At 34.6% G+C, this 16,026-nt stretch overlaps 1 protein-coding gene across 1 annotated transcript; it reads left to right on the forward strand.

Annotated features, from left to right (window-relative positions):
• Nucleotides 1–23: 23 nt before the first annotated feature.
• Nucleotides 24–16,026, forward strand: Ced-12 (engulfment and cell motility Ced-12). The gene is made up of 8 exons (XM_019041354.2): nt 24–1,355; nt 1,787–1,906; nt 2,588–2,800; nt 4,451–4,696; nt 6,959–7,237; nt 7,969–8,141; nt 10,216–10,346; nt 11,641–16,026. Exons 1-8 carry the CDS (start codon nt 492–494, stop codon nt 11,802–11,804), a joined length of 2,190 nt encoding a protein of 729 aa, XP_018896899.1. The 5' UTR covers nt 24–491; the 3' UTR covers nt 11,805–16,026.

The raw sequence follows: 16,026 nt of genomic DNA on the forward strand, positions 1-16,026 counted from the left end.
AAAAAAGTGATAATAGTTGTGTTTACAGTTCACTGACAAGTCAAAGCTTTCGTGAAATTCTTGTGGAAAGGAAAACTTGTTGAACTTTCGAAACTTAAATTGTCCAATTACTCTCGAGCAGGAACTTATTCTTTTAAAAATGCTCTACGCTGAGTAAAAATTGTGCTGTATTATGTGATACTTTATACATAGCCAAACGAATGATATCGTCGGCCATATTACATTCTCATCCATTCATTTGTTTCTTTATGGGACACTCATCATCAATTAGTGTTAATTATTGAAACATATCGTGCGATGTCCATCCAGAATTTATTCCACAGATTTTTCTTCATTTTCACTTAACTATGGACTTTTCCTCGGAGTGAGTACCTTGTCAGTCATGGCGTGCTGGATGTCCCAACTGTGTCGCATATGATAAGTATTAATTTCTGCTCTTAAAACTTAATTCTCAATTCTGTTGTTTGCTTTCTGGGAGTTCAGAAAAACTAATGAACTCTAAACAGCCGAAAATGCCTGCCTTGAAGGATGCCAACATCGTCAAAATCGCGGTTGAAATGGACGACCAAGTCCCTCAACTGATCGAATTCAATCAGAAACAACCTCTGGCTGCAACAATTTTGGAGTTGTGTAATGCTTGGGATCTTCCAGATGCGAGTTTGTATGCTCTTCAGTTTTCGGAAAATAATTATCAAAATTATATAACGGAGAAAAATCGGAACGAAATCAAGAATGGCTCAGTTCTCAAATTGACTTTCTCTCCATCCAAGACAGCGCATGATATTCTCCACAAGCTCAACACGGGGACCAACGAAGAGAAAGTTCAAGCTTTGCAGAAATTATCAAAACTGAGCATTGATACTACCTTTGCTCACGAATTCATATCGAAACAAGGTTTACAGTTGATCGTCAGCATGATCGAAGGCGGCAAGTGCAAAGGCGCAGTTCTTGCGTATTCTCTAGTCTCTTTTGTCGAGTTAATGTACCATGGGATAGTATTTTGGGACATTTTAGAGTGCCCTTTCATTCAGACTGTGGCCAGTTACGTTAACAACCAGTCAGCGGATGCTCAAGATCATAAGATTGTTCAAGCCTCTTTGTCCATCCTGGAAAGCATAGTTTTGAACGGCAATGCAAAGAAATATGAGCTAGTTGAAAAGGAAGTTACTTTCCCTAATTTAGTAGCTCACCTACACAACTCAAATCCAGTTGTTCAGCAGAATGCAATGGCTTTAATTAATGCCCTGTTCCTGAAAGCGGATTTGGCCAAGCGGAGAGCAGTTTCAGCGACACTGTGCTCAAAACAAGTTCGGAATATCATTCTCAGCAACATTATCCAGCCCTCAACTGAACAGGTAAGCAATATGTATCAATTTCCTCCTCCTCTCATATCTTCAACTGAATTCTCTACGCTAATTGAAGAGAGGCACATAACTTGTAATGAAGCATAGTTCAAACACAAGCTGTTACACTGATTTTCAAAGTGGGAAACCCTGTATCTTTGTTTGCGATATTGCAGACTTCCTGTCGTACCCAAATTTTTTTTTTTTGGAAAACAAGCCAACGTAATCTCTCGAAAACTTCCGGAATTTTTCGCCTCTCTTAGCAGCAACTATTAGAAGAACAAAAACTCTTTTGCTTTGTACGAAAGGTGCCAATTGAACACATTGTAAAAGTTTAACGGAATTTCAAATTGAGCTCCTCCAAAGAATTAGCTTCAGCATGTAGAAAGAAGGCTCAGAGCTCTTTTGGTCTTTGCGACTCATAGATTTTTTTCTCCTTTCAGATTGGCGCTGAGATGGCACATCAGTTATATGTATTACAAACGCTTTCATTGAGTCTACTAGAACAACGAATGAACTCAAAAATGGACCCTCAGGATCAAGACGCTCATGAAAAAATTAAGGTATTATTTTTATGGATACTTTTGGAACCATCTGTCTTCCTTTCCATTGCTGCTAAAAGACTGCAGTTCCATTATACTGATGGAAGCATTTCTTTTTAAGTCATTAATTTTTCAACTTTTCCCAGATTTTTCTTTGGAACATCTTTGTTCTGCAAATACGGTTATTTAAGTAAATCAAACTCTACAAGACTTCATTCAAGGTTTTATAGAATGCACTTACAAATTTTTAAAGTTTCAGTGTTGCTCAGTTTTCTATGTAGAAAACAAAAAATCAGAGATAATTAGGCGTTTCATATAGAAAGGCTGATTCAGGTTGAATCCATATAAATTACAAACGACTAACTAGTAAAGAAAAGTGCAGTCATAACCGGATGTTTTTATGCTAAAGAGAACCATGTTGCATGCAAACCCTATTCACCTAGTTCCTTTTAGTATAAATATATCCAATTAAGAAGCTTGAAGTTGGGATTTTTTTTTCTATCTTTCTATTTCCGAAAATATAAGTAACATATCAAAACACCATTACTTTGGTTATATAGAAATGTTGTCATGTTCCTCCAGAATTCCCCTCATTGCAGTATGAGCTCTGCTGAAGTGCACTGTATCATGAGATGTTTCTTGCATCTATGATAACTGGTTCCAAATGCATAATCTCAAATACTGGAATTCGTGTTTTCACAGGAGCTGAGAAAAATTGCGTTTGAAACGGACAGTAATGCAGGCAATGACTCTGCTGTTCGAAGACAACTGGGAGTTTTTGCCAAAGATTACAAAAAACTAGGGTTTAAGTGTGATATCAATCCAGCGCAAGATTTTATGGAAACGCCCCCAGGCATGCTGGCTCTCGACTGTATGGTGTACTTTGCGCGCACCCACACAGAAAGTTACACAAAGGTGAGCCTTTCTTTTGATTTTTTATTTTTTGTATCACCATTTTAAAGCAGTTCAAATCATATAATTTTGTACAACCACACCACTATAAACTGGAAAATACTTTAAACCGTATTTTGGTTAAGGATTCATTCAGCTCGGAGCATCTTTTATGAATATATTTTTGAGGAATACTCAACAAGTGACTGTAATATGAAATATCATCAGATTTCTTTGGAGGCACAAAATGTTGGTAAACCATCCCTATTATGTTTTATAATATGGTAGGAGTCCACACAGCATGTCCGCTAAAAATACTGAATCTCTATCGATTTTTGATAAAATCTACTCAACAAAGATTCAATTAATGGGTAAAGAATTGATCTAAAAACTCCTAAAACTGCAACTTGCTTGCCTTTTTTTCCCTTCTTTTCTTTTTGAATTGGTGGACCAATTCAAAACTTTTGGGACAGTGTTTGCACATTCATCTACATTTCAATTCCATTTTATTAAAAGAGACTTATTGTTTTCTTACCTAAATACTAAATTAGGTCCTCTTATTAGGTTCGTTGGCAGAAATTTACCTCATTCGATTGGGGAATTCTATCAGCTGTCTCCAACAAACAACTTCATCTTTTTAAAAAATGTGGATTTGTGACTTCTCTGTATTTAGACTTGGGAAAGTGGCCTTCCTGTTAGTGTGGATAGATTTAAATTACAAGCACTTGTTTTTGAGCAGTATATGCTGAAACCAATACTATGTGAGACAGTTAAATGCTATTCTTGACTCTATTACTCGTTTGCTGGTGTGATTTTGCATTTAAAGTGAAAATCTTAGGTGATGAGTTAAACTATAATGCATTTTATTTATTTTTAATAAGGAAAAAAACACCAAAAATTCAACCAGAACTGTAAGTAGGTAAAACTAGGAGGTAGTTCAGCATTTGAGCTATTTTTAGCTCCTGAATGAACATTTATCGGAGCGAAATTGTTATCATGTCACACAGTGGCATGGCGTGCTTTGCGATATATCGTTCAATCTGCTATTTGAATGGAAAAGGATCGATATTAAGGGTATTTGCGGCGAATACCTCAATAATCGATTCTTTACCATAGTTACAAATGGGAAAATAATGGATCATTCACACCTCGCCACTGACGTCACAAAATACAGAATTTTAATAATTTTAACTTTCAAGTATAGAAGCAGCATTTGAAGAGGAAGAAACAAGAAGAGTTTGTAGACTTGATAAGTTATTTTTCCTAAAATATTGAGAACTCGTGAGCTTTTTGCCCTCAATGTACAAAATTTTGTTAACTATCAAAATTTGACTACCTGCAAGGCATTTGACAGAATGCCTGATTTGACTAATTGCCTGCGACATACGAACTATTGTCTTAATTTTTCATGTCAGACAATACTGTGCTTCTAACATATTTTTAAACATAAAGGTAGTGAAGGTATCTTTAATTTTAATAAGCAAAAGAATGAAAATATTGTAGCCATGATGATGGCTGTGCAAGCTGAAAAGTATTTTCCAGCATGAAATAGAAATAATAACAACAAAAAATGAAGATATCATGGCTACAATATTTTCATTCTTCTGGTTCTAATATATTTGGTCACAATTACCTACTCAAAATTTTCATGCTGTTTTTTTCTTGTGGTTGTAGGTTGTCCTAGAAAACTCGTGCCGAGCAGATGAGCATGAATGTCCTTTTGGACGAACTTCAGTTGAACTGGTCAGATTGCTTTGCGAGATCCTTCGAATCGGAGAACAGCCTTCGGAACAAGCCACAACGTTCCACCCTATGTTCTTCACTCATGACCATCCTTTCTACGAGTTTTACTGTATATGCATTGTGCTTCTGAATAAAACATGGAAAGAGATGCGTGCCACTATAGAAGATTTTGTAAAGGTAAGGCCTTTCTTTTGACTTTGTTTAATGAGTTTTACTTTTTACTGTCTTCAAAAGAAATTATGTATCTGTTGAATTGGTCTCCCATAGACTTTACCTAGAGTGGAAGCATCCGTTGTTTCATGAAAAAAGTTGCCCTAAAATCCAATAAGTACCAAGAAAAAAATTCATGCATTATTTTGCGTTTATCTCAAGTTTTTCTTTTAGAACTAACAGAGGAAGATTGATTTTTCCTTCATCTTTTCATTAAACTTTCTCTGCATGAAAGTAAAATAATTAAACTAAAGAACTCAAACAACCACCTATCGAAAATAAAATGAGGAACGATGTATGCATTCCAAGAGTATCAGGCTCCCATTTATTCAAATTTTTTTATTCTCTCTTTCCATCATGAAATATCAGAGCTGTGTGAATTTTTTCAAGGCTCGAAAGGAGATGTTTTTCATACTACAATATGATGATTTTTGCTGGGGTTGATTTTAAATAAACCTGCCCCAAGCCCTGAGTACTATATTGATGGTAAAGCTGCAGAAATGTGTATTTCGGTTTGTAGCGTTGCAGACTTTCTGTCATAATTCATTTTTTTTACATTAAAAACTACTATTTGCCGTTTCTGGAAAAAATCGGTAATTCCTCTTCTCTGGGTAAAAAATACTCTGTAAAACTTTCTAGCCATCATGTTAGTTTGGTCTGTTTTTAAGAAATAAAATAGTATGTAGCTGCGATATTGAAACACTGCATCTGAGATTCGCATCTTTGCAGTTTCATTGTTGATACAGCTGAATGAAACTTTTGCTCATTAGTAAAGTCCTAAAATTGATGGGAGTGGTTTAATTATCTGCGGAAGCTTTCAGGTACAACCATAAAATCAGGAAAGCTACGTGTTTTGTGTCTGTTGTGAAGTTTCTCAGTTTATTTTGCAGCTAATTTTTTTCTGACCACTTGACAAAGGAGTCAATGTGCCATAAATTTTGGAACAATTTTAATCTTTCACTCTCAGGAAGACTTGAAAGATATCAGGATAATTTGAGGGTAATAATAGTAATAGCCTCTGTATCATTGTACCTCCTCGAAAAAACCTTGAGATATTTATTCGAGTGTTATCTCAATGAAGTAATTAGCAATTTTTATCACACTCTCTCAATTACTGCAGTTTCTTCTGATTAATCTTGAATGCAGATAATTTTATAAAGGAGTTGTAAAGACACTTCACCCACCTTCCCAATGTTCGGTTTTATCTGCAGACACTATTTTCCTCCATAATTGCAGAGCATACCTTCCAGCGAGTAATTCTGGAAACTAGTATAAGTCTCCTACAAAAAATTTCCTGTGTTTTAGTGTCCTTCTTTCCCTTGCCTGTCGTTCATTGCGAGAGATTTCTCCTTAATATTTTTTCAAAATGATCAATTGGAAGAGTATGCCTACTGATTTGAACTTCAAGAAAATGAAAGTAAGACCTATTTTATCATCAAATGTTTTCTAATATGTAGTAAAATAATGCAAGCACTGTTTGAGTGTTCCATACCAGGAGTACATTTTCAAAAGGTAAAGTACACCATCGAGATTTCTCATGGGGTAAAATACAAACCTGGCACAACCTTCTTTATTTAGTTATTCCTTATTTAGTTTGTACATATTAATTCATTTATAGTTATCAATTTCTTGGTTTTTTTTTCTTGTTTTGTCCTAAGAGTTTTTCAGAAAGGACTCATGAGTCGCTGAAAATTCACCTCTAAATTTGACAATTTTTACTCTTTATTTTTTATTTTTTTTTTTTTAAAAAAAATTATGAATGGTAATCAACTTTTTGGCATCTATTTATTATTTATATTTATTTTTTGTATTTTTTTCTTTATTTATTAGTTTAATTCTTATAAAAAGATATACGGGGCCACAAGGGCCCCAAGACATACCTCAATGACACCAATACTACTTAACTAAAATTTGGGTCTGGATCTTATTACAATTTAATTTAACAAAAAAACAAAAACAATAAATTGAATAGAATGGAATAGAATTAAAAATTGAAATTCAGCAAAAAGTGCCATTAAAAAAAAAAAACCCCGTGAATTTACTACATAATATTGTTTCAAGGTGTGAAGTTTTTCCTCCATGATTCTGATTTTTAAGACCTTAGACTGTAAATAGACTCCTCGTGCTTTTCAAAGAGATTCTGAACAGATTCTCTCCTATGATTCTCAATTTTTTTTCAAGATTACCGTTTTGATAGTTTCTTATTTATTACCCATTTTTGAATTGCAGGTGTTCAGTGTAGTTAGAGAGCAAATCACGCGAGCTTTAGCATGCCAGCCTACCAGCATGGAGAAATTCAAAGCCAAACTACAGTTATTGACTTACTCAGAAATCACAAATCTTTGGCAGCAGGAGAGAACAACGCGCGAGGAATGGGAAAGCCACGCTCAGCCGATAGTAGAGCTTAAAGAAATAATCATGCCTGAAATCCTGGATCTTATCCAGAGAAACAGGATAGGTTATTTGGTCGAGGGAACTAGGTTTACTAAATATTCCCCCCGCGGACAGGTAAGCTCATATCTTGTCTAATCTTGTCAAAAATGTCTATTTTCGGACTTTACTTGGACTGCAAATATTTCACCCTCTACATCGGTTCAAAATGGCTTAAAGAAAATCCTTCAAAAATTTCTGTTCATTTAAAGAAACTCTTGATGGTGGGCATCACCCTTAAAATTTTGGAGAAATAGTAAAGTTATCAGTAATTATTTTGGAAAATTTCTCTCCACACAAACTGAAAATGCCACAATTATTTTATTGCTATGTTTTCAAGACAAAAAATGTGCCCAGGATTGAGAAATGGTCACATTTCAATCATAAAGTTGGAGAAATCAATAGTTACAAAGAGGTAATTCTTGACGCCGTGCAAAGAAATGTGTATGAAATTCATATATTGTGTGTACAAAAATATACCTACCCTGCTTTCAGAATTGATTTTTTGTTAAAAATTCCTGTATTTCAGTAACAATCTAAACCGAGAACTAAAATTTTTACTTATGGTGAGACGGATTCAAATAAAAAATCAGGGTTATCACAGTTCATGAATTTGAACTAAAACCAAACCTAAATTCCTCAGTCTATACCAAAAATCATTCTTGTCAACAGCTCTCATTCCATACATTTAGCGTGTCATTCAAAGAGAGTAACGGAAGAATAAAAAAGAGAATAATCAAATCCAAGTCAAGTGAATATTCAAAATTTTGTCTTTCATCTTTTAATTTGCACTCATCTTGTTTGTACAGCGTGTCAAAGATAAGTTTTGGTACGTGTGCCTGTCACCTAATCACAAGGTGTTCCATTATGGTGACTGTGATGAGAAAAGTGTTCCAACGATAGAAGAATTACCCAACAAACTAGATGTGGTTGATATCAAGGCCCTTATAACTGGGAAGGATTGCCCTCACATGAGGGATAAGTAAGTTCCTATTCTTACCGCTCGATCATAGAAAACTGAATTTAGAAAAATTGAACTTTGCATTTAAGGTCAAGATTCTATTTTCAAATTTGAATACATTTATACAGGGCAAGAAACCTCTTGATTTTGCGCAAATACTATGAGCCCCTGAGATGTTACCAGTTTGCCCAGTTGGTAAAAAATAAAACGCGGCAAAATGGCAGATGATTGGGAGGAAAGAAGAGAGGAGTTTGTCATCAACTTGACTTCAAGAAAAGTCACCAAAATACGTCTTCAAAATGAAAAGGCTAAGGAATGTGTACATCTCTAGATTTCTAATTCTAAAATTCTTCTGAAGAGAGTATTGCTCCCTGATCGTAGAGCTCCTGTATTGCTCCTGTTGCGCCTGCATGTCAGTGGCGTGGCGCGAATTGCGATGTATCGATTGTTATGCCGTTTAAACCTATGGTAAAGAATCGATTATTAAGGTGTTCGCTGCGTACATCCTGTCTATTGATCCTTTTCCATAGGTTTAAATGGCATAACAATCGATACATCGCAAAGAACGCCACGCCACTGCTGCATGTGTCAGAGAGGTTCAATTTAAGTACTTTTTCTGATTTAACATTTTGCGGGAATCGAGATCCCCTCCATTAAAGCCTGAACTTTGAGAGCTTTTTTTGAGCTTGAGAGTTTTTTCCAGAGAAAACCAGTGGCACTATCACCTTCCTCTCAAAATTTTATGTTGAAAAAAAGTACTTAGTTCGAAAATTCTTGACTCATGCAAGAGATCCATCACCTGTTTAGTCACACGGATTCACATTTTACATGGTGATCTCATGTGTGTTCAAATTTTTGTGGATGGTGTTCCTGGACTCGTCTCCTTCGAAATAATCTTGGCCAATTGTGATATATTTCACTGCTTCTATTACAAAAAACTCTCCTTCAACTCTATGAGTTGGATTGCGCTCAAGTTCCTCAAAAAATGTGTCTTTATTTTTGACCTTTATCAAGTAGCTGACTCTTTTCATTAATTTGAGTCTGAGAAGGAAGAAAAAATCAGCAGGTGCTAAATCTGCGTATTTATTTTGTTTATTTATCTAAGTAGTACGTCTAACCTTTTCCACACATCATTATTTGTGGTTACATTTGTTAATACATTTATGTCAGCAATTGTTTCGTGGTATGTTAATTGACTTACCATTACTCTAGTTCACAAAGGCATTTACTCTTCTAGTGAGTAGAAAACTTGTTTTTGAAGAAATATTTTGAAGGGACCAAATAGTTCATTGTTATCTCTGTGTCCTCCATATCGATGGTGCAACCTCAGAAATGCATATTCCTGTCAGCAGCATCGTAAACTTCCTGTCATACTTTATCGTTTATATGAAAAACCCCTCATTCAAAACATCATTTTTTGGAAACCTCAGTAATTTTCCTCTTTGTGTGAAAAATATTTTACGAAAATTTCAAGCCATGATTTTAATCAGTTCTCTTTTTAAAAAATAAAACAGGAGCAGGGATTTTGAATTGGACGTATTTCTGCCAAACAGAACTATGTGCGTTATGACGTGAGCCCTGATACGCATATATTCTTATGGATCTCATGGCTCATGTCTTAATGTACATAGCTCCGTTTGACAGAAATACGTCCAATTAGTGCAACAGATATACCTATTTTTGCAGTTACACCATCGATTTGCTTCAAAACAAGGTCTCCTCGAATTTAACATTCTTCTCTAATTATTATGAAAGAAATAAACTGGCGTGAGCCTACACAATCAAAATTTATGAGGAGTATACAAAAGAGAAAGGGAATAATGGAAATGGTTCTATGCGCAGTAAATTACGAGATTAGAAGATATTAAGGACTAACCTTCAACAAACTAAGAAATTACAGTGTAAATAATGTTGAAAAGAATCTGAAAAATTAATAGGAGCTTAGTTCACTCTGTACTTTTAGAAAATTGATTTTAAATAAGGGCACCCCTGACCCATTCTGTTATTATTATAATATAAACAGGTTATTTGACTAAAAATATGATTTTGAAGGTTGACATCTCTGATTATTGAAACTATTATTTCCAATTTACAGAGGGCGCAAAACTACACCGCAACTTGCTTTTTCTTTATCTCTGGATTCGGTCGAAATGACAACTCTAGACTTTGTTGCTCCTGACGACCAAGTATATGGATATTGGACTGATGGCATAAATGCTCTTTTAGGTAATTGTTTCTCTATTTGTTTTTTTTTTTTTTTTTTTTATGATGAGTGTCCTGTAGCTGTATGGCCACATACAAAAGATCTCATCACAAGCATAGAATCAAATTGACGTATGCTCCAAGGATCTTTATTTGTCCGTCTAATTCTAATTTTAAATCTTGTGAGAAACATGAGGATGCCATAGATTATTAGTGGATTCAAATTCTAAACTGATAATAAGCTCCTTAAAGAAGTTAATTTCTTCCGCAAAATTGACTCATACTTTTTCCATACATATAGCGACATGAGATTCCTGATAATGCACAAATGTCATACTTGAAATTGCAAACACAACAAAACGTAAAATTTAAAAAAAATGTTTAAAACAAGCCTAAAATATTGAAACACCATAAAGAGAGGCCATTTTAAGCTTTCGCAGGTTTTCAGTTGAGAGGTTTGGTGGAAAAATCAAATTTGAGATTTTTTATGAACTGCTTTCTTGCATCTTGTAACTACTTGGCATAACTATCTTATAACTTGTACATGGCAGCTCCATACTTAAATGCTTCTAAAATTATGTGTGTTTAACTGCAAACTTCAAACTGTTTTAACTTGGATACAGTGTGACTTTTGTAGGTATATTTATGCTAAAATGTTAGTAAACTTTCATCCAAGCAGTAGTGCTGGTGTCTCTATTTCAGATTTATTGGAAAGTAGGTTTTTTTTTTCTTGCGGATTATTCATTTATCATTTGCATACTGAAAACTGTACCATAATTTTTTCTAGACAAGTAGATAATGTGTTTAAAAAAACTTCTTTCCAACTTAAATTTAAATTTTTGATCCTGAACTCAGGATTATCTAATGTTGGACTCTTATTTCTAACATCTTAAAAGGACGCCAAAAAAGCTGGCATTGACTAAAACATAGTTACTTTGAAGCAAAAATATTTTATTATTTTACATAAATTGTTTCTTGTAGATAGTCACAAATAAAAAACGATATTCTTGAAACCTGCATGTTGCCTCTCAGGGTAAAACCAATAATAAAATCAGACTCTCATAATATTTGTAGCTGAATGAATGCAACACATCCAAAGATTTCAAGAGTCCAATATAGTAAAAATCTGCTCACTGGTCCTTCAAAAAATCCCATTTTTTTCCTGATTCAGTTTACTCAAAATTTTATCCCAGCACGAAAATTAGGATTTCGTGTTCTTTACAGCTGGGTTATTATTGCAGTTTGTATCAACTTGTAGACTTTAACTGATGACTTATTTTACATTGCATTGTTGTTAATATGTGTGCTATTTTTGCAGGTAATAAAATGACGAGTAAAGAAACGGAAAATGACTTGGACACATTATTATCCATGGAAATAAAGCTACGTTTACTAGATGCGGAGGGGATTATTATTCCTCAAGAGCCTCCGCCTGTACCCGCTGATCCTCCCAACTATGACTTTTGTCACGACATGAAATAATTAATTGGATTCTTAGTTTGACCCAAAGCTAAGTGTAAAAATATTGTTTTTGATCAGCATGAGGTTCTACCTAAATTGAAAGACAGTGTGCGGCATGTTCCTTTCAATCTTTTTCTGGTAAGCTCTCTAATGCAGTCCTCCTTCTGTGCCATGCCTACGATTCATTGTACAGTCCTCTTGCAAAGAAATAATGAATGATTGCCAACACAAGAGAAGATAGGGAAGAATATTGTGTCTATCATTAGAGAATAGTATGGATACACTGAAAAAGTAGGGATGTCGAAAGGTCCGTGCAGAAGTATGGAAAACGTATGGATGTTTTTGCTTAAGTGATTCAAAATTTTTGCGATAAACCTACAGGTACTTTGGAGGTACGCGATTTTTGTACATAATTTTTTATATTACGTTCCTGCAAATTCTCAGTTAGATTCTGGGTTATTTAGTTCATTCCTTTACAATTCCTACATCTAACTCTGCTAATCCGAATGTGCTTATCTTTCGCAAAAATCTGTCCTCGCCAGTATTCAAAAGGTTTTTCAAGGAAGAAAAAAAGCGTGAAAAAGGCAAGGAAAAAGCAAAGATTTTAGGAAACCTTGGTAAAGAGGAATTTTTGGGAAGTATTAAAAAGTAGGGATTTTAGAACATACTTACCCGTAGGCACCCTGCAAGAACAGATACGTCAAAGTGATTTTCATGTCTCTGTTAATAAAGTCTGTTTGTGTCTGAAAATAATGCGTTTCTACACATGAATATCGCTGCTTTTGTTTGTGGAACCAAAATAAGCTTCAGCATAGAATAGGTACCCTCAAAAATTTATCAAGATGTATTAAAGCTGTTCACCCCTTACTGCGTTGCTTCGCTCTTCCATTGGGTTCTAATAATCAAAATTAAGTTTTACAGACCCTCAACTTCCTTTTGAACAAATAATCTTTAAAGCTTTCAATGTATGCATTGGTTTCATCTGCAGTACTTTCCTTTCTATGAAACATTCCACAGTTGGCACTCTTCCTTTGTAGTGGAGTTCAAAGAATTCTTTATATTATAAACCTCATCTAGCCAACTTTTTGATGAATGTTTGGCTTGTTTATTACAATAGGTGACTGCCCATGGGAGGCAGACTTTTTAGCAGAGCGGTTTTTGACAAGTTGAGTCGAAAAATCGGAATCTGAGATGTCAACAGAAAATTTTCCATAGTGTCCTAAAGAATGAGATGGATGTGGGAAATAATTTTAGGGCCAGTTAAGGGCACTAGGTTGCATTTAAATCCACTAATGTTCTGTCCTTAAAATGGCAGAATACAATTTTCAACTGCTTTTACTCGAAACTATGTTTTTTGAACACCATGATCTACAAACCACTTTAACTTTGGTTTAAATTTAGATTTTTGGGTGTTTTATGTCCAAAAATTTTCATAGACTCTCCTCTATAATCTGGTTTAGATAACTCTGTTTTGAATTTTTGTGGACTGAGGTTCTCTTTCCTGTGGACGGTCACATTTGGACCGCGTTTAGCAGAGAGGAACCAAGCCACATGAGCTATTGCTAAATTTAATTGGGCAATTTAATTTATTACAAGAGAACGTTTGTGCAGATTCCTTTGAAAATTTCAAGGAGTTTGCATTGTGCTGTGTCAAAATTCACTGAAATCTGCATAAAAATCTGCACAACTCCTTATGTTCTAAAAATTAAATTGCCCAATTGACCTTGGCAATAGCTGATGTGGCTTAGTTCTTTTCTGCTTAATGCAGTCCATTCTTACAATCATCGTATGATTTCCATTAAAGTGCTTCCAGTTGACACTTGTCTCCCCATAAAATTATCGAATTCCTTGGTCGCAATTTTGACGCAAGATTATAGGTGGTGACAGTGTTATTTTAATAAGTAGCCAATTAAATTTGAGGTCTTGAAGAGATGCTTTACACCTCAAATCGAATTTCTTTTAAAATTTGTACATGGATATCTTCTTAGAGTGAGTCTCTGGACTAATTACCCACATTTTATTGTCATGTGGAAAATCAATAACAGGTAATGTCCTCTGTCTGAGTAAATAAAACTCTGATGTACCTACCGTTCGAGTTACTTTTAGATCAATGTCTTTTTTAGTGAATCTTTCAAGCCTATTTTTTTAACAATTTATTTAAAGTATCGTTTTACAGATCTATTTTTGTCTTAAGTCTAGTCTTTCATCTACTATCTCATCTAGTTATTTTCCTTTTATATTGTAATGTATGTTTTGTACTGTTTTTATCACCACTTTTATTTCGTGATATTAAAGTTTTAAAAATAGATGCATTTTTTTATTTATGATTACAGCTCTCCCATCTTTTGCACGTCTTAAGTTGTTTGATCTTTTTCAATGACTTCTGGCAAAAATTAAATAAAGAAGGCAGTTGTCATCAGATCTGTGAGAGGGATTTCTTCGCAGGAGAAAATTTCTCGTAACTTTTTGCAAAAGCATGGAGGGAGAAAGTCTGGTAACTTTGACTCTTAATCTCAAAAATTGAAGAGGATATTATTCCAGAAATTCTGAGACAAAATACTTGGGTTGTTGAAGAATGTGTTTAAAGTAATTGCAGGCAGTCAAGAAAAATTTTCTCCTGGAGGCTGCCAGGTCTCTTTCCACACACTTTTCACTCTCTTTTCAAACACTTGATATTTCTTTGGATACAAATTTAGGTAAATAAGTCATTCTTTATTTCATTTCATACCTTTTACTTGCAATTCTGATAATTATTTTTCATTTTCTGATCATCCTGGGTATCTTTTGTCCTAAATAAACCCTACAACTACCGAGTTCCTCAAGGTCATAGACACTATCATTAAAGGCGAAACGTACAAGTAGAGACTTTCGTACATAAAATAGTTTTATTTTAAAAAATATGATTGGTTTCAAACAGAAAATTACAAGACGGAATGACAGCAATTTTGAAATTTTTTGACAAGCAAGATGAACAGAGGAATTGTTTACAACACGTAACAATACAAACGTTATTCACAAAATTTCTCTAAGTTCAACAGATGAGAGGTTTGACACTAGGGAATCAGGGGAGAAAAGAGGAGGAGAGATCGATCAAAAACAACTTTGGACTTAAAACATTTTGGGAAAATAGAGACTTTTTCTCCTGCAGATTTAATGTTACTGTAGGTAACATATCAACATCGTCGCTACATGAATTTGCTCTTGGTAGAAGTTTGCACTTGGTGCAAAGTTAAAGAGAAAGACAGAAGATGATATAAACAAGGAGACAAAATAGAAAAAAAAGAGAGGAAGTGAGTTTTGGTGGAATATGATTTGAAGAGGTGATGAGAGATTAGGTGAGCAATGATGTTTTCAACACATACTAAATTTCAATGACATTATTACATTAGTTCAAACTCTGAGGTGAGTAACTTGAAGAATACAGGAAAGTGAAACGTCAACAGTGAAAGTGACTAGGCATTTTGATAGAATGTGTTTCTAAAAAACTGCCTGGATTAGGGTTACTTTTGCTCTTAATCATTGAAGATATCATCGAAACTCTGAAAATAAAACACAAGCCCACCTAGTGGTAGAGAGATCTTCACAAATAAATATTTCGGTTACCGTTACAGGTCACTTACAGGTATTTGGTAGATATAACAAAGTGGCGTGGCTTATTTGGCACCTTAATTTTAGAGAAAAAATCGACCTGGATTCCCAGAGACTTCAACACTGGAGCAGCTTAAACACACGAGCACTGATTCACTTGGTGAACAAACACAATGTGCAACTACTCCAACACTAATTTTTCTGAAGTATGCTGCCTCAGATTGATTTTGTGAAACATGAGGATGAAATTGACAATGCAGTAAATTTTCTTACAACTACTACTCAATTCTATATTTTTCGAGTTCGTTTATTTCATAATATGATGAAGCAAGATATCTTTATCTTCCGGGAGGACATTTTCCTTAACCTCTTTCATGAGCGAAAAGGGAGAAAATCTAAAAATCGAACTCGGAAAGCTCAAAAATTGCAGGAGATATGTATCTGGAAGTTCCAAGAGCAATATTCTTAGGTTGTAGACAGAGATGGTTTAAGCCCTTGGAAAAAGTTAAAGAAAATGTTCTCTCAAGAGATTAGGGCCCTATTCATAGCATTTTTGTCACAAACAGGTCTGGCAGAATTACTGAGTCCTCTAATTAAAACGACATTGGTAAAAATGAGCGAAGTTTAACAGAAATGCCCCCAAATGCATTTTGAA

Source organism: Bemisia tabaci, chromosome 9 (assembly GCF_918797505.1).
Source record: "Bemisia tabaci chromosome 9, PGI_BMITA_v3".
Lineage (NCBI taxonomy): Eukaryota > Metazoa > Arthropoda > Insecta > Hemiptera > Aleyrodidae > Bemisia > Bemisia tabaci.